Source organism: Notolepis coatsorum, assembly GCF_963971535.1.
Source record: "Notolepis coatsorum genome assembly, chromosome: 6".
NCBI classification, from domain to species: Eukaryota; Metazoa; Chordata; class Actinopteri; order Aulopiformes; family Paralepididae; genus Notolepis; species Notolepis coatsorum.
In genome coordinates this window covers 64,164,835-64,184,102 of record NC_140170.1, presented here as the reverse complement: position 1 = coordinate 64,184,102, position 19,268 = coordinate 64,164,835, and the positions used below count along the sequence as shown (strand labels likewise).

Below are 19,268 nucleotides of genomic sequence, written 5' to 3'. Positions count from 1 at the left end.
CCCTGTGTGATCCAGTAGTTTTTTTTAGCTTAAAGGAACAGTTCACCCCAAAATGTGTCATTTCTATATCAATTACTCACCCTGTGTTGCCTTGAATTCATGAAGATCTTTTGGTAAAGATTCTCCATGTTGAATGGAGAATCAAAAAACCGTAGCTATACTTGATGACTTGAAGTTAAGGGGGTCCATGTTTAACAACAGCAAAACTATATCAAAACATGCGTTTAAACTCTCAAACACATCGCGCAGTCTTCATTTATCCAGTCGTGACTCGTGTATGCTCAGTACCTCCCAAACACATGCATTTTTGCTAAAACTTTGCTGACAAAAAAACATTTCTGGAAAAGTTCTGCCTTCACATGGAACTCGTGTTCTTTTAATGGTTCTGTGTGTACTAGAGTGAAATAACACATTTCTTTGCCAAAATAAAGAACGGAATCATGAAAGATCTGGAAAAAAGCTTCTTTATCAAATACAAGAAAAAAACAGCATTAAAACAAACAGGTACAATTTCATAATAATCTTTACATAAAAATATGAAAGCAACAACAGAAACAGGACAGTTTTGGAAGAATATTTTGGTATAAGTCGAGCTTTTAGAGTTTGGCCTAACTAAAAGTAAATAAACAGGGCAAAATACATTATACAGAGACCTCATCAGCTGACTTTGAAATCCCTGAATTTGAATTCAAGATTTTTGCATACTAGATCATAATATATCTTTACAAAACAAGAAGTTATGGTTATGGAAAGCAACACCAACTAGTATGAAATTACATTGAGGTACAGTACGTATGTTCCAGCTTCAGAATCATCTTTATACCAACAGTCCTCTGTCAATAGAAGAATACAAGGGAAAGTGCACATTTCAACTCCAAAATGCCCAAATTACACTCAAAGTGTAGTTTAAAGAAGGCAAACGCTGCAAAACATCTAATTTAGCCGAGCCTCGGATGTGATGTGTTTTTCTGCTGACTGGAAATAGCAACACTGCTCTGATATTTCAGGTTTCATTCGAGGAAAAAGTCTGGGATTCACTAGTTAAAATGGAGTCCCTCCGATGATATTTTCAAAAAGTCCAAGTTTGTGGATGGCTCCCTCTAGTGGCTCCTCGTCTCCCTTCTAAATGTTGTTTTTCAAAGTACTTCCCTAGGGTTGATGACATCATTTTGATTCTGAAAGGCTATTCAGACTGCAGGCAAAAGTGACTTGTGGCCCTAAATCAGATACAGGTCTGATTTGTTTTAATTAGCTGGTGCCACTGATTATAAATGAAACCATAAACGGTGACTTCAGTGTCCCCCATGTTTACATCCATCTTTGTTATTGTGCATGCGGGTCAATTCAGGAGTGCGACCAGTTCACACTAGAATCTGATATTGGCCACATAAACCAGAAAATAATGTGAACAGCCAAACAAACTAAAAATCTGATCTGAGCAATAAATCAGAATTGAGCACTAAAGCCAAAAACACCAAAGCGTGAGCTGCCGTTTCATGAGGCAGCATGTTCTCCTGAGGCTCAGTTAAAGTAGCAGCAGTATGTGGCTTTGCAGCGTCAACGATCCTCCTTTAACACTTATCGTTTTATATGGGCAATTAATTTAATCACTACCGCTGTTTGCCTATTTCATGTTTTCCTAATTGTGATTTCACTCTTTATTTTTCTCTCATTTTAGTGGGATCATCCCTATGTTCCACGGGTCCTATGTTCCCCGATTGATTGATTAATTGATTGAACATTTTATTAATTTTTATTATTTTATTAATTATTAATGACCGCCTTGTTTCAAGCTTAGGCTAAGTTGGTTAAGCTTAGGCCCTCTTTCGAAATTGGTTAAGGTTAGAGTTTGGAATCAGGGCTGGTGGTCTAAAATTTTCAATCAATCAATCAATTAATCAATCAATCAATCTATCAATCGGGGAACATAGGACCCGGGGAACATAGACATGCTCCCATTTTAGTTGTGGTACACTGAGATCTGAGGGCCTCTCTCTCTCTCCTCCTCCTCCATTAATCTGGCATCCATGGCTTATAGGCCTATGTGCTACAACAACTTACATCCTCACAAAATAACAACAGCAACAAAACAGAACAAAAATGAAAAAAATCTGAGAGAAAAACCAAGCAACTTATTTTTTGAAAGCACATTTTCATGTCTTTTGCAAGAGACGTCAACGTCCTTATAGCACAAAATACAGGCCGGCTTGACTAAATATGACGGTACGGAAATTATACCGGATGCACTAACAATGTGGAAAATATTAGCAGAGAGAGAGAGAGAGAGAGAGAGAGAGAGAGAGAGAGGGGGGGGGGTGGAGAGAGAGAGAGAATAATTGACATTAGATAGACAGTCAGTATTTGGCATGAGTGCTTGCAGAAACCCTATATCCTGTGCTATGCTGCACTTGGAACTTTAAAACACTTTGAGAACGGTTTTGGTTTCTTAAAACCACTAAGTCCACATTTCCAGGCATTGCGAACATGTTTTTACTTTGAACCACTCAGGGCCTGGTTTTGGTCTCCTATGCCTGTTGCCCAACGCAGGCCCTTGGCATGCATGTGCCAACTACCCTATACATGATGGCTTTATTTTCATTGACACTGGACACGTAGCCTATCCAGCTGGTTCGCCAAAGGCCCACTGTAGGCCATCTGTTACCCATAAAAGCCCCACCGAGCCGCTGGTAGAAGAACCCTTCCTGGCTCGGATCTACTCGGAGCCACTAGTGGGTCGCCTCTACTGCCACTAGACCTACACGTCATGAATGAACAGAACCTGCTCACGCGCGCCAAACTGAATTGACCTATCTCAAACCCCACCGCCGTTTCTTGATTGGAGGATCAGGCAGGTAAAACAGTTCATATAAATCACCCCTCCAGAAATTCATATTTATGTTTCAGCTATCGTCATACACTAGCTTCCTTTGTTTTGGATATGTTTTTTTCTTCCTGCATCATGGAGAACCTCATCAGCAACAACAAGGTATAAACACAATAAGTACAATACATTTTTCATACAAATCCATGAAAAGGAACCATTGCAAACAATGAAAATGGTTATTTAGTAAGTAACAGACAAAACAAAGCCAGTGCCGTAAAGAACTAACATCACATCCCGTTCCCTTATAGGCCGGTTCAGGAGCCCCCGCAGTGGAATACTGTCCTTCTTTACACGTCTTCCATTATACGCTCAACATCTTTTAATCAAAACCAAACAGAAAGTATGTTTTTCTCTTTCACAAAATGTATGTTTGCATAGCGGGTGGATTGCAGGACTGAGGAATACTAATGAAAGCCCGGGAATCTCTGGAAGATATAGTTTTTCATACAGTACAAATAAACACACCATGAGGTGAAGCCCACGTATGTCCCTGCTGTATCGCTTCAAGGGACAGGACACCCAATGTAAAACATGTCTTCTATCGTATCACTTGCTGGAGAGCCTCAACCTTAGATAAGCGTAGTGCTCTATATTGGATTTCTTTGCCACAAGCTAGTGCTTGCTCTCTGACTCGCTACAGTATCAAGTTCAACATCAAACATTTAACTAATATCTTTTACATAAATATTGCAAGTTAAAAAAAAAATTCAAATGAATGAATAACATCGATTCTGTGAGTTTATTATGTGAGGAAAATGACTGATGTATAATAATAATAACAATAATACACAAACATGTATTGTATGTGTATTATTTATGCAATTAATATAAAAATAAATAAAAACTAAAGCCTCCAGATAGGCTATATGCATATATGTATCAAACTTCTGTGTGCATAGGGTTCTTTTTTAAGGAACGTTAGGAAGTCTAGAGGTGGCCAAGCAATTTCATTAAGAGGCTCCATTTCAGGGAAGCTAACTGTTAGAATCTGTGGCAGAGGCCTAACACCTGGGTATTGCTAGCTAACAGCTAAAGGATACTGTCGTTGCTACCGTCAAAAGCACACAATATGAAATGTTTTACATTGGGACCCTTCTCTTGGATATAGGCTTATCAACACTATAGTATATGTAAATAATTTGCTTTGCTATACCATAATATCTTTCTCCTCATACACACACACACACACTTGACCTTTGACCTGATGGGATCTGCTTGTAATGTAATCACTCTGCATTGTCCAGTCACTCATCCTCATTACGGTCTGTACCAAGCTGTTCGTCCTCTCTCTCTCACCCCGGGGCCGACACAGTCAGAGACTTTAGATCTTTAATGATCCCGATAGCGGATCCTTGCAACAGGATCTCTGTTATATTATGCTTCATTACCGAAGAGAGACGGTGGAGAGATGGAGCAGTGTGTATTCACAACATCCTGTTCTATGACATGCTGTATACCCTCTGGTGAGATGAGCCACGAGACAGTCAGTCACCCTGAGTCAATGCAATGGCATTTAGTTGATCCCGTTTGAGTGCAGGCCTCCCTAAAGACTTGGTATCTCGTGTATGAACCCACTCCTTAATCCTGACGTAGCCTCGTTGAACCTCACGACCCCAGGCCCCGCCCTAACCGCCCTTTGGACATGGCGGATGACACGGTACATGAGAATGCCAAGTTTTCTAGTGGATCCTGTTTTGAGTTCTGGACACTTGTGTGTCTTTGTCCATGTGTGTGTACAAGCGAGTGTGTTTGTTTGTGTGTGTGTGTGTGTATATAGGTGTGTCTGTGTCACACACTCATGTGCATTTAGCTCAATAAGTGAGAAGAAGTTTTATTATTATTATTATTATTATCATCATCATCATCATCGTTATTGTTGTTGTATTCTTAGATCAGAGACTACCAGCTACAGAAGCCGGTCACTGAATGCAGGGAGAGGCGTTATTATCATGTTAAGACTGACAACAGAATTAAGAAAATACCTAATTTCTGTCCGTAGTGAAGTGCTCAAATTATGATGTTAAACAGGATACCAACTAACTGCTTAGTTTATACTTTAGACAATTAAAATGAGTCTTCTGGGGTCAGCCGGGTCCCTCTGTTGCTTTGTTATGTTTGTTTACATAGCAACCGCTCCAACATAACAACCGGTGGAAAGGTGGGCGTGTCCGTCACATAGGTGACAGGCCTCCATTTGGGGGGGGGGGGGGGGTTCTGTGAACTCTCCTGCAGAATTGACCTGATCTCAAACCCCCGCCCTCTTTTCTCGACCCTCCAATCGAAACTGTCGCTTCCCTCGGCAACAAACTAGCAACGGTTGTGATTGGAGTTTCCGCCTTTCTCTCTCCACCATCTCCCCCGTTTATCTCCACTGTCTACTCGTGATGTAGCAGAAATGTAACAATCAAAGTATAACAATAACAATCGTTCAAAAAAATAAGAAATTCCCATTAATTGCGAGCAGGAGCGAATAACAAAACGTACAAAAGAGCGCTGACGCGATGCACGAGTCGCGCACATGAGAATATATATGAAAGGTTAGCAATGCGTACATGTTTATGAATAAACCAAAAAAAAAAACATACAATAGAAAAATAAGTCGAATATTTTTTTCAATAGAAACAGAAGGAATTCCCAAAAAAAGGCATCTTGCGGTCGACGGTCTCCGTGTTAACACTTTCGCTGGTCAACCTTCTGTAATGTGGTAGCGAAAGGGTTAAAGAGTCTTTATTTTTTTTGCAGTTGTCATTTCATCGTCGATTTTGTACAAAGCCCCCTGGAGACCAGCGGAGGAGGTCCTGTCCTCCTCCTCCTCCTCCTCCTCATCCTCCTACAGCCTCTCTCTCTGTGGAGTCATGGCTGTGAAATAATAATAGTCATTAGGCTTTAGTCTTTTTCGTCATGGCCCTCGTCTCAACCTTTTACCACTTAGTGTTTGTTCTCCCTCCTCTCCGGACGCCATGTTCCTCTATGGCTCTGTTATTATACAGTGTGTGTGTGTGTGTGTGTGTGTGTGTGTGTGTGTGTGTGTGTGTGTGTGTGTGATATATTGCAGTGTAGTTTTGCTTTTACAACAGAGGCGTGAACCTGCTTGCTGGTTCTTGGAAAAGAGCCTTATGTGTGTGTGTGTGTGTGTGTGTGTGGGTAACCATGGTGACCAGGGTCGTGTGGGAGGAGTCAGTGGAGCGTCGGGGGGGGCTGTGCTCTCCCCCCCGCCGCGCCTCTCCTCGCGCCCCCCACCGCCTCGCCCCAGAGCTCCCCCTCGCTGTCCGCCCCCCTCTCCCTGTCCTCGTCCCCGTAATCGTCGTCCTCCTCGTCCTCGTCCTCCGCGGCGGACTGGTACATGGCTTTCTCCTCCTCCTCCTCCTCCTCCTCCTTCTTGATGGCCTGGACGGCCGGGGGAGGCGGGGGAGCAGCGGAGGAAGAGGAGGAGGAGGAGGAAGAGGAGGCGGCGGCATTGTCCCCGGAGTCGCTGCTGTCCTCGAAGGCCTCTGGGTTCTCCAGCATCTCCCGGATCAGAGGAGGCATGGGCCCCGGGATCTCCATCTTCAGGGTGATGGCTCTCTCCGCACCTGCAGGCACATTCACAATCTTTATTTGTGTCCACAGGGCTGAGCCCAAACGTTCAAACGGTCGAACCTTCGTTCGTTACGTTGGCATTCGAATTCTAAATCAACATTTGAATTTTTTATTTAAAAAATTATTTTATTATTATTATAATTTTTATTTAAAAAAATAAAATGTTCTATTCATTCTGTTTAAAGTTTAACCAATGGGGTTTTTCTTCACAGTTGCAGATAAAGATTAGGCTACACTAATATTATAGTATTAAAAGAAACTGATGAGTTATATTCATTAAAGAAAGTTGATTTAGTTGATTTAGTTGGGCTGGGGCTTCTCCCTGGGCTGGGTCTGGGGCTGGAAAGTTGATTTAATAAAAAAAAAATACTCATTTAATCAGATTAATCACTTTATTCAAATTGAGGATTTAGTTTGAGGATAAAAAATTTTTTAAATTATAAAAAAAAAAAATTATACATTTTTTAAATTATTATTAAAAACGAAGGTTCGAGGGCGGTGAGGTGGCGTAACAGAGATTGCGTTCGTCACCAAACCCCGGAGCGGCTAGATTCGTCTGTTCGAATCCAGCTCACAGCTCCGGGGTTGTCACCAGCTTGGCTGGCCGTTCACACTAATACAATTGGCAGTATTAGAGGGTGGGAGAAGCTGGCGGGGTGGGTCCGGGTCGTTGTAAACAGCGACTCCTACAGTTCGGTCGGGGCGCCTGCTAAGCGCGGATAGGATCTAAGGGCGATAGTGTGATCCTTCCACACGCTACGCCCTCTCAATGAGAATCCGCGCTGCAAGGGGAAAATAAGCGGTTGATTGGCTGGACGTGTGTCGGAGGAAGCACGTGATAGCCTCCACTCTCCCAGACCGACTGTGGGGGGTAAGTGCGCAGCGACCAGGAAGGGGATTGGGAATTGGCATAACGACTAACATTGGGATGGGAGAAAATCGGAGGAAAATGGAGGAAAAAAAAAAAACGAAGGTTCGAACGTTCGTTCGAAAAACCCTGACGAAGTTCGAATCCCAAAAACAGGCTTCGGGGAAACAGCCTTAGTCCACATAAATAATAAATGTCTAAAGGACACAAATATTATCAGTGCACTTGACATGTGGGTTATTCTGTTACATTCATGCCCAAATTGGCAACCAGCCAACCAGCCAAGTTACACACACAGACACACACACACACACACACACACACACACACACACACACACACACACACGTCTGTCTTTTTTCTATTTAATTTGATCTTATTCTTCTATTCTTCGAGAGGCCCTTTTGTCCTCTTGCCAGGCCGTCATTGTAAATAAGAATTTGTTCACATTGACTGCCACGCTTCTATCCATCAATGTTTGATCACTGCCACCAGTCTAAGCCTATGGAGATGTTCACCTTCTTTGCTGGGCTATAGCTTTTTAAATTGTATTGCTAAATTGACATTACTATGGCCCATTCAACATCGATTATCTATCGTTCAGGATGTAGGAACGTTATACTTTTTCATTCATAGATTCTTCTATATACACGGATGTGTGTCTAGAGTCCCGCAACGATATGTGACTGCCGGACGGATTTCCCAGATGCACTGAGATCACCAGATCCATTTCCGGTTGTAACTCGCCCGATCATCCACCAGGCGGCGGTATTGAAGCGTTGCACTGTTGTGCAGAGTCCCACTGTCTCTGGGTGGCGGAATTATGAATACCATGGCGAAAAAATTTAATATGATCTCAATAATGTCGTACAGCGTGGTTTGGCAGAATTCGCATGACCAGCAAACCCGTCGTACGCCGTTTATGGCGGTCAATGTGTTAATTAAATAAAAATAAATGAAAATAAATGAAAATAAATAGAATATATTTTTTTATAAATAACAAGCCCTGAGGACAGCTCTCCCTTCTCAACATGATCATTAATAGAGTGATATAGTCACAGTGTCGTGGTGGGGGCAGACTGACCCTGGGTGCTGATCATTAATAGAGTGATATAGTCACAGTATTGAACTGTGTGTGTATCGAGCAGGAGACTACTGTCTGATACGGCTTGCCTTAAAATGTGCATTGTGGTGTCAGGCAGAAGAGAAGACGGTCATGTTTTGAACTATGGATACCGAACAAAGGTTTGGGACGGCTTTGAACTGTTGAACAGTAATCCAGAACTATTTTATTGCACTGTCAAATATATATATTTTTTAATCTATTCTATAATTTTATTGCACTGCTGCACTATTGCACTATTTTACTCTGTCTATTTTATCTTGCTCCTTTTATTATTGTCTATTTAAAACTGAAGCAAACCATAAACTAGGTGGCCTGTTGGGATGTTAGATCCTAATGTGAAAAACTGTGATTTTATATGTCTGCACTTCATGTGCTCATTCTATGCTTCTATGACTTTTTTCTGTTGTGAAGCACTTTGAGCTGCAGTTTCTGTATGAAAGGTGCTATACAAATAAAGTGTATTATTATTATTATTATTATTATTATTATTATTATTATTATTATTATTATTATTATTATTATTATTATTATTATTATTATTATCGTGGTGGCAGACTGACCCTTGGTGCTGATCCCTCGCAGGTCCGTCACCTTCATCAGCATGCGGGGGAACATGTGGGGCTTGTTGGGACGCCGGCGCCGGGCGTAGATCTTCAGGGCCTCCAGCAGGGGCTCCTGCAGCTTGTCCACCTTCTGGGGCTCCTCCAGGTCCATGCGGTCTGGGGGGGGGGGGGGGGGACACACACACACAGCCGGTCACTCACTCATCTCATTCCATTTCACATCAAACCTTTATTTCAACTCAAAAAGGCTAAATGTGCCATTCAATGTGTATGTGTATGTGTATTTCACTGTATACTTTGATGACTAATAAATAAAACTTTTTTTATTTCTACTGAATTTTTTTTATAATGTCAAAAAAATAAAGAAAATATTTTAGATCCTAATATGAAGAAATTATGTGATTTAATGTTCTATGCCTTATCTTGACTTTGTCTATTTTGTTACCGTCTATTTTATGCTTATTTTATGCCTAATTTTATGTCTGCACTTTATGCATTGCTCTTGATCTGCTAATTCTGTTTATTTGTTTATTTTATGGATTCTCATTAGTCTACACCCATGGGTCCGAACACATAACTTACAACATTACAGTAATGTCTGTGCTCTATGCCTATGTCTTTTTTACTGCCGTGAAGCACTTTGAGCTGCAATTCTTGTATGAAAGGAGCTATACAAATTGTTTGTTATTATTATTATTATTTAAAGAAAGAAAAGCATATAAAATCACAACAACACTAATTAAACAAGACGAGGCAAAAAGCCAGGATAACAAATCAATTAAAACACGTACAACTTGATTGACAAAGGTTGGAGATCAAGCTTTTAAACTCTAAGACAGGGACAGAGGAAGAGGGAGGTAGCAATTACATTACATTTAAATGCATAAGAAAAAGACACGCACGCATGCACGCACACACACAATCACACACACACACGCACTGTCAGTGAGTGTGCCCCAGACTGAGCTGCAGTACCTCCACAGATGAGACAGATGGCGCTGAGGAGGCCAGTCTCTGTGTCGTCCATCTCCAGCGGCAGCAGCTGCCCGGCGAAGGCGAACACCAGTTCGGTGAGCGGCCCGAAGCCGGCGTTGTGCATCTGGGTCCTGTTGAGGGTCAGGCCGTCCGAGAAGGTCATGGTGTCCTGCTCCGGAGTGTATCGCGTGCAGATCCTCAGCATCTGGAGCGGGACGGAGGACAACGGGGAGAGCGGAGGGACGGGGAGAGCGGAGGGACAGGGAGAGAGGAGGGACCATCAGCGAGGCAAACAGCAGAAGTAAACACAGTACACTGCCCTGTAGAGACTAACTACAGTATACTGCCCTGTAGAGACTAACTACAGTACACTGCCCTGTAGAGACTAACTACAGTACACTGCCCTGTAGAGACTAACTACAGTACACTGCCCTCTAGAGACTAACTACAGTACACTGCCCTCTAGAGACTAACTACAGTACACTGCCCTGTAGAGACTAACTACAGTACACTGCTCTGTAGAGACTAACTGCAGTACACTGCCCTGTAGAGACTAACTACAGTACACTGCCCTGTAGAGACTAACTACAGTACACTGCCCTGTAGAGACTAACTACAGTACACTAGACTAACTACAGTACACTGCCCTGTAGAGACTAACTACAGTACACTGCCCTCTAGAGACTAACTACAGTACACTGCCCTGTAGAGACTAACTACAGTACACTGCCCTGTAGAGACTAACTACAGTACACTGCCCTCTAGAGACTAACTACAGTACACTGCCCTCTAGAGGCTAACTGCAGTACACTGCCCTGTAGAGACTAACTACAGTACACTGCCCTCTAGAGACTAACTACAGTACACTGCCCTCTAGAGACTAACTACAGTACACTGCCCTCTAGAGGCTAACTACAGTACACTGCCCTGTAGAGACTAACTACAGTACACTGCCCTGTAGAGACTAACTACAGTACACTGCCCTGTAGAGACTAACTACAGTACACTGCCCTGTAGAGACTAACTACAGTACACTGCCCTCTAGAGACTAACTACAGTACACTGCCCTGTAGAGACTAACTACAGTACACTGCCCTGTAGAGACTAACTACAGTACACTGCCCTCTAGAGACTAACTACAGTACACTGCCCTGTAGAGACTAACTGCAGTACACTGCCCTCTAGAGACTAACTACAGTACACTGCCCTGTAGAGACTAACTACAGTACACTGCCCTGTAGAGACTAACTACAGTACACTGCCCTGTAGAGACTAACTACAGTACACTGCCCTGTAGAGACTAACTACAGTACACTGCCCTCTAGAGACTAACTACAGTACACTGCCCTGTAGAGACTAACTACAGTACACTGCCCTCTAGAGACTAACTACAGTACACTGCCCTCTAGAGACTAACTACAGTACACTGCCCTGTAGAGACTAACTACAGTACACTGCCCTGTAGAGACTAACTACAGTACACTGCCCTGTAGAGACTAACTACAGTACACTGCCCTGTAGAGACTAACTACAGTACACTGCCCTGTAGAGACTAACTACAGTACACTGCCCTCTAGAGACTAACTACAGTACACTGCCCTCTAGAGACTAACTACAGTACACTGCCCTGTAGAGACTAACTACAGTACACTGCTCTGTAGAGACTAACTACAGTACACTGCCCTGTGGAGACTAACTACAGTACACTGCCCTGTAGAGACTAACTACAGTACACTGCCCTGTAGAGACTAACTACAGTACACTGCTCTGTAGAGACTAACTACAGTACACTGCCCTCTAGAGACTAACTACAGTACACTGCCCTGTAGAGACTAACTACAGTACACTGCCCTGTAGAGACTAACTACAGTACACTGCCCTGTAGAGACTAACTGCAGTACACTGCCCTCTAGAGACTAACTACAGTACACTGCCCTCTAGAGACTAACTACAGTACACTGCCCTGTAGAGACTAACTACAGTACACTGCCCTCTAGAGGCTAACTACAGTACACTGCCCTGTAGAGACTAACTACAGTACACTGCCCTGTAGAGACTAACTACAGTACACTGCCCTGTAGAGACTAACTACAGTACACTGCCCTGTAGAGACTAACTACAGTACACTGCCCTCTAGAGGCTAACTACAGTACACTGCCCTGTAGAGACTAACTACAGTACACTGCCCTGTAGAGACTAACTACAGTACACTGCCCTCTAGAGGCTAACTACAGTACACTGCCCTGTAGAGGCTAACTACAGTACACTGCCCTCTAGAGACTAACTACAGTACACTGCCCTCTAGAGGCTAACTACAGTACACTGCCCTGTAGAGACTAACTACAGTACACTGCCCTGTAGAGGCTAACTGCAGTACACTGCCCTCTAGAGGCTAACTGCAGTACACTGCCCTGTAGAGACTAACTACAGTACACTGCCCTGCAGAGGATAACCGCATACATTTAATACGCTTTTATCTGTACGACAAGTCAGCAGGAAGGATACAACTCTTTCAGCTGAGTAACAATGATCATCAAACAGTGCTGAAACTTGGGTGCTGCAGTGTTGAGTGCATAGACAACATAAGACATATTAGTATAGTAGGAGGAGTGCATGGTAGTATAGGACAGTAAGATTTTTTTTTTTTTTTCATTTAAGATATTGATTGAAGAAGTGTGTTTTTAGTCGACGGCGAAAGAAAGTACACTGCCCTGCAGAAGCTAACCGCAGTAACTATGCAAACAATTAAACTGAGAAAAATTACTATCCAGTGATTTTGTAGTTACTGCAATTATTTATACCTCTTTTCACTTATAACAAAACTTTGAAAGAAAATGTTACTGCTGAGATCACAAAATAAAATAAACAATACACGTATCAAACCCCATATTAGACAAACTAAGCAGACAGATAAAAGAGAGGTGGTAAGATATAAAGACAGGTGAGGAGGAGGGTTAAGGAGGACAGGAGGACAGGAGACAGAGGACTGTGTTGCTACCAGTATGTCCAGGCATGCAGATTTGAGGAGGGTGATCTGGTCGGCGATGGTGAGCGTCGTGAAGCCTGGCAGCCGCTTGGCGAACTCCACGATCTTGATGATGCACTTAGTGGACAGTTCACTGAACTTATCCCACAGTCCCAGGTCCAGCTGTACCCTGTGGTCAGCGCTGGAGTTCTGCAGAGAGAGAGAGAGAGAGAGAGAGAGAGAGATGTACTGTATAGTGTATATCTGTTAGACAGGGTGTGGGCATGTGCATGTATTTGTTTGTTTGTTGTTACTGTGGACTAGTGCAGGGGTTCCCAGATTTCCAAAAAAAGAATTAAAATAAAATAAAATAAAAATAAGATTTAAATAAAAAATGTATGCAGTCATGTCATCACAAACACTGGCATTTAAAGGGTACAAATAAAACAATTCCTGCACCAGAATGCAGGAAATGAAGTCTTTGTAACACAAAACACTAACCCTAACCCTAACCCGCATAAAAAGTGGCCTGACTGGGGCTATATTTCGCACTATATTTCCTGGCCTGAATGATTTCCCCAGTCCGGCCCTGGTTAAAAGCCTCCAATGCTTATTAGTGTGTGTGCGTTTGAACGTTTGCATGTTTCAACCATACATTTCCATACAAAATTTCAAAAATAAATAAAAAATTAATTAATAATACAAAAAAAATGTATACCTCCTATAATAGTGGGGGTCGTGGCTCTTTGACACTGTTATTTCAGGGGTCGCGGCCTGAAAAGTTTGGGAACCCCTGTTAAGTTAAGTCGAACCTTTATTAATCCCCTTGGGGAAGTCCATTCTCTGCATCTGACCCATCCTAACTGTTTAGGAGCGGTGTGCAGCCACACATACAGTAGTGCAGCGCCCAGGGACCAACTCCAGTTGTAACACCAGCATCTTGGTCAATAGTAGGAACCCTAAGGTGTGTATGCATGTGTGTGTGCATTCTTTGGTTTATTTGTATGTGTGTGTGTGCGTGCATGCATGCGCAAGTGTGTGTGTATGTGCGTGCATGCGTGCTTGCGTGTGCGTGTGTGTGTGTGTGTGTGTGTGTTTATGTGTATGTGTGTGCGTGTGCGTGTGTGTGTGTGTACAGGTGAATGCGCCTGCATGGTAACTCACGGTGGTGTACTTCCCCAGCTGGCAGAGGGATGGGAAGGTCTCCTGGTGAGCCTTGCTGACCTTGTTCACCAGCTCCTCCAGCTCTCCACTCAGCTCGTAGCTCTCTGGTAAAACCACCTCCTCCTTCACGTCCTTCTTCCTCTTGTTCCTGTCGTTGCGCACAGCTGCATGGGGGGAGGGGCAGGGGGGGCAGAGGGGGAGGGGCAACAGCGTTCAAGTACACCTGCTTGGTGATGATCTGGATGTAACACTTTAAAGGGTTTGTTTTTTTTGGAACCCTCACCGCTATTTGCTGCTTACCCATGATGTGGTTGATCAGTAGAGTCCTTCCTCAGTGCAGTCCATACTGTTCCTCATAACTAGCTCCGGATAGTTAGCCACAAACCAATACAACCAGTCAGCTTGTACAGACATGAGCTTTATATTAGTTTGTGGCTAACTAGCTGGAGCTAGCATGAGGAACAGCATGGCTTGCGCTGAGAAAGGACTCAAACGATCAACAGCGTCATTGGTTAGTAGCAAATATGGCCAGGGTTCCAAAAGCTCTAAACTATCTCTTTAAGGAGACACAGATAAGGAATAAGTACCTAGGAACTAAATGGGAACTATACATTAAACAGTTTATTAACCATCAGTTACCACCATATAGTAATAATTAGGAATAAATACTAGTTAACTGACTTAGCTTAGTTAGAGGTAAACATGTAGAAAATGGGGATTTTAAGGGTTAATTTGAGAGTCCTTTATTCAATGTTTAATAAGTAGAATTTAAATAGAAGCCATTCTGGAAGGATTTAGCCATCGCTGCTCTTCTGCTGAGATCAAGCTGAGACCTGAATATAATCCATGGAATAGAAAACATCAAATAATCTACAGAGAAGACAAACCACTAGGAAACAGAGGCAGCAGAGTTGATTTAATTTGACTCCATTTGTCATTAGTTATCATGTTAAGAGGTAGGTTGTTAAAAGAACACACAAGAAAACCAATTTCCTCTCTGTGCGTTCAGTAGAAAGCTATCCGACTGCAAGCTATAGCCCAGTTTAGCACAAATGAATGGAAGCAGATACGGACCACTAGCCTAGCTTAAAACTCCGGGAGAGTTGTTTTTGGCCAACAGCCAAGCTAGCTGGTCCGTATCCGCTTCCATTCACAACGCTATAAGCGCATTTCCCATAACGTTGGTCTGTTTTCTTTAACACTAGCACAGCCATGGAGAAAATGCCACTAATTCCCGCCAGGAACGGGAATAAACAGTGTAACCTAATATAATTATCTCTGAATATAAAAATATGAGTGACGTAAAAAAATAAAAAATAATAATAATAAATAAAAATATTCTAATATTTTCTTTCTTTCCTTTTTGATGGAAGAGCCACACATTGACGGGCAAAGAGCCACATGCGGCTCGCGAGCCACGGGTTGGCCACCCCTGCGCTAGACGCTCGCAGATAAAACGGGTACTTTTAGGAAAAGTCATTGAGTGACAGAGCTGGAGCTCGACCGAGTGACGAGGATACATTTATTGAAAATGCCTGGGGGTCATGTGACCCCTTGTCGGCTGTGCTAGTGTTAACGTATATAGTTCCTCACTGATTCCTAGGTACTTCTTCCTATAGCGTGTGGCCTCCTAAGGTGTAAAACAACTGTGAGTGTTTTTAGGGGAGAGAAAAAAATAATTCAGACCTTCTGCTCTCAGGCACTGACCTTCCTTGGACATGCCGACCTCGAAGCACTTCTGCAGCCGGCAGTACTGGCAGCGGTTGCGGGTGACCTTGTTGATCTGACAGTTCTTGTCCCGGTGGCAGGTGTACACCATGTTCTTCTGGATGCTGCGGCGGAAGAAGCCCTGGAAGAGAGGCGGAGGAGAGGGTTCAAAGGTGCTATAGAGGGTGGGAAACCCGGCGAGGGTGGGTCCTGGTCGTTGTAAACAGCTACTCCTACAGTTCGGTCGGGGCGCCTGCACAGCAAGGGAAGGATCTAGGAGAGGTAGTGTGACCTTCCACACGTTACACTCTCCCAGTGAGAGTCCGCGCTGCCAGGTGAAAAGAAGCGGTGGGCTGGCTACACATATGTCGGAGGAAGCATGTGATGGTCTCCGCCCTCCCAGACCGACGGTAGGGGGTAGAGTGCGCAACGACCAGGAAGGGGAGTGGGAATTGGCATAACGACTAACATTGGGATGGGAGAAAAACGGAAAAAGGAGGGGGGGAAAAGATAATAATAAAAAAAAAAAGTGTAGAATAAAAGTATTCCCCCCCCCCCCCCCCCAAAAATATAGATGAATGAATTTATAATACATTTTAAAACGTTGCGGGTCCAAAATGAATGTTTAAGTCAAGTCAAGTCAAGTGTTCCTTTATTAATTAATTCAAGTGTCATAGCAGCATGGGGGGGGGGGGGGGGTACAGGTAGGATAGAACATAGAGCAAAGTGCAAAGTAATAATGATAATAATGATAATGATAATAGTGATAACAGTAGTAGTAGTAGTAGTGAACAGTAGTGAGTGGCAGGATTCAAGCAGACAGTAGTAATAGTGATGATGGTATACATGGTCCAAACCATAGTAACACACTGTACCAGAGTCTGTGCAGTGTTTATTATTAAGAGTCAGACCAGTCCTAACAGTTCTCAAGTTCACCAGCAAGTTCACCAGCTCTCTAGCAATTGGCAGCAGTCCATGCCCACAGTTGTGGAGCCTGATGGCTACTGGCACGAAAGACTGGCCGAGGGTGGTTTGTGGTGTGTCATGGGGGGATAAGACTATGGCTGATGGATATTTACGTGTTGCTGGCATGCACCTGATTGGATAAATGACATGCTGGTGCTCTAGTGCGACATCTAGTGGCTGAATATTCTCTATAGCAACTTTAAGTATCTCTCCACCTCTCCCTCTGAACTCTTGAGAAGTCTGCCATGAAAAGAGGTTCCATCATACATCACACTGGTGTGCACTGTCAGTAATGATACACTAGAGGGCAGCACAGAAGAAACAAACTACAAAAGTTGAGATGTTATGGTGCCCCCCCCTCCCCCCCACCCCCCCTCCTCCCACCTCTCTCCCCCCTCCTCCTCCTACCCAGTACTTTCTTTATTCACACAGTTGGGAGGTAGAGAGACAGAGTAGTTGAAACAGAGGAGAGGAGGTTCTGGTGAGATCTTATCCCCGGCCAGCAGGGGTAGAGAGGTAGGGGTCTTAAGATAAGATAAGATACAAATAAGATATTCCTTTATTGATCCCCTTGGGGGAATTCTGGCGTCATAGCAGCATGGGGGAGGGGAGGTACAGGTATGGGCAGGGTAATAGTAGAAAGACAATATATATATAGGCAATAAAGTTCCATCTGAATATAAAAATATGATAGAATAGACTAGAATAGAATAGAAATACTTTTATTATCCCGAGGGAAATTTGACACTGCAAATCGCTCAACATTAAACATTTAGACAGAACAGGTCACGAATAAGAATAACAAACAAATCAAATTGCCTAAGATAAGAATAGAATAAAATAAGAATAAAAATGGAATAAAATATACAGTAAATAAATACAGTACAAATATACTGATGTCTACAGTAGGTGTAATATTGCACAGTGCTGTTTCAAAAGTAAGAGTCCAGGAAGATGGTAACTGTCACTCTGTGCTCAGTCAGTGATGATAAATAAACAGTGTAAACAATGGTGCAGATGAGGGTCTGTGAACACTAATATCACCCCTGAAACAAGTTCAGACACAAGAGGAGAAGAAAGGAGAAGAGAAGAGAAGAGAAGAGAAGAGAAGAGAAGAGAAGAGAAGAGAAGAAAGGAGAAGAGAAGAGAAGAGAAGAGAAGAGAGGAGAAGAAAAGAGAAGATAATATGAGAGAAGAGAAGAGAATAGAAGAAGAGAAGAAGAGAAGAGAAGAGAAGATAATATGAGAGAAGAGAAGAGAAGAGAAGATAATATGAGAGAAGAGAAGAGAAGAGAAGAGAAGAGAAGAGAAGAGAAGAGAAGAGAAGAGAAGAGAAGAGAAGAGAAGAGAAGAGAAGATGTTCACTAGAACATCACATTCCTGCTCTGGTCTGGTCTTTCTGTAGCTGTTCACATCATGCCCCCAAATGAAGTATGTTCTCATGGATAAAAATGGCATCCAAGGTAATAAAAAAAAGTCAACCAACAAACTAGATTCTTGTACCGGATCTCCTCTCTGGTAAACAAGAATACCCTGAAGACTCTGGCAGGAGCACTCATTCAAGGGTACTACGACTATGCATGCACCTCATGGTACCAAAGCACCTCAAAGGTGCTAAAAACAAGATTACAAACATCTCAAAACAAACTGGTCAGACTTCTACTTGACCTTACCCCTAGAACCCACCTCACCCCTGCCCACTTTGACTACCTAGGATGGCTTAGAGTAGACGACAGAGTACAGCAACTTGCAATGGGCCTGGTCTACAAGATACACTACACGACCAAGGTACCCATGTACATGTCAAAATACTTCCCAAAGGTCAGTGAATACCACGATCACAACACCAGAGGGAGTTCAACAAATCATGTTAAACCCAGATTCGGCTCAAACAAGGGATTAAACACGTTTCGCAATTATGCCACATCAATGTGGAACGCCCTACCCAAAGCTGTAAAGGAATGTGAATCCCTACCCACATTCAAAACCGCTCTTAAAGAGCACCTACGGGAGGCTGCAATTCGAAACTGGCCACCGTAAATGTCCAAACCCCCCCACCCCCTCCTAATAGACAGTCTCCTCCCCACCGCATGTATATATTCTCTCCCCACCGTATGTATATTTCTCTCCCACCCACCCACCCCCTCCTAATGTAGTCCCCTCCCCATCATATGTATATACTCTGTCAGGATCTATGGGTAACAGTACTGTATATTTGCATATCGTATATGTCACAAATGTAACAGTACTAAATACCTGTATGTCATGTATGTCCCTATGCCATAAATGTCATGGATGTCATAAATGTCACTATGAATTGAAAATGGGGGACCCTGATGTAAACAAGACAAACGTCTTTCTCTGGTCTGCATCCCCTTAACAATTGTGTGTATTGAGGCGTACTGTATTGTACCCATTCTGCAATCTGTTAAATAAAGTTTTCATTCATTCATTCATGTCTACTACCACTA

General features: G+C 43.1%; 1 protein-coding gene across 1 annotated transcript; it reads right to left on the bottom strand.

Annotated features, from left to right (window-relative positions):
- Positions 1 to 450: 450 nt before the first annotated feature.
- Positions 451 to 15,974, bottom strand: LOC311230787 (retinoic acid receptor gamma-B-like). The gene is made up of 6 exons (XM_084317156.1): positions 15,832 to 15,974; positions 14,125 to 14,288; positions 12,994 to 13,170; positions 9,996 to 10,200; positions 9,018 to 9,176; positions 451 to 6,456 (listed from the first exon to the last, which is right to left on the bottom strand). The coding sequence occupies exons 1-6, from the start codon at positions 15,941 to 15,943 to the stop codon at positions 6,062 to 6,064; spliced, it is 1,212 nt and encodes a 403-aa protein (XP_084173282.1). The 5' UTR covers positions 15,944 to 15,974; the 3' UTR covers positions 451 to 6,061.
- Between the last annotated feature and the right edge of the window lie 3,294 nt (positions 15,975 to 19,268).

What these genes read in the sequence shown, in the direction of transcription:
- LOC311230787 (XM_084317156.1), bottom strand. Translation starts at nt 15,943, where the DNA reads ATGGTGTACACCTGCCACCGGGACAAGAACTGTCAGATCAACAAGGTC. An exon ending in CATCTGTCTCATCTGTGGAG is followed by an intron (nt 9,177 to 9,995) that starts GTACTGCAGCTC and finishes CCCCCCCCCCAG; the next exon opens with ACCGCATGGACCTGGAGGAG. An exon ending in GCGAGGGATCAGCACCAAGG is followed by an intron (nt 6,457 to 9,017) that starts GTCAGTCTGCCA and finishes ATGTGCCTGCAG; the next exon opens with GTGCGGAGAGAGCCATCACC.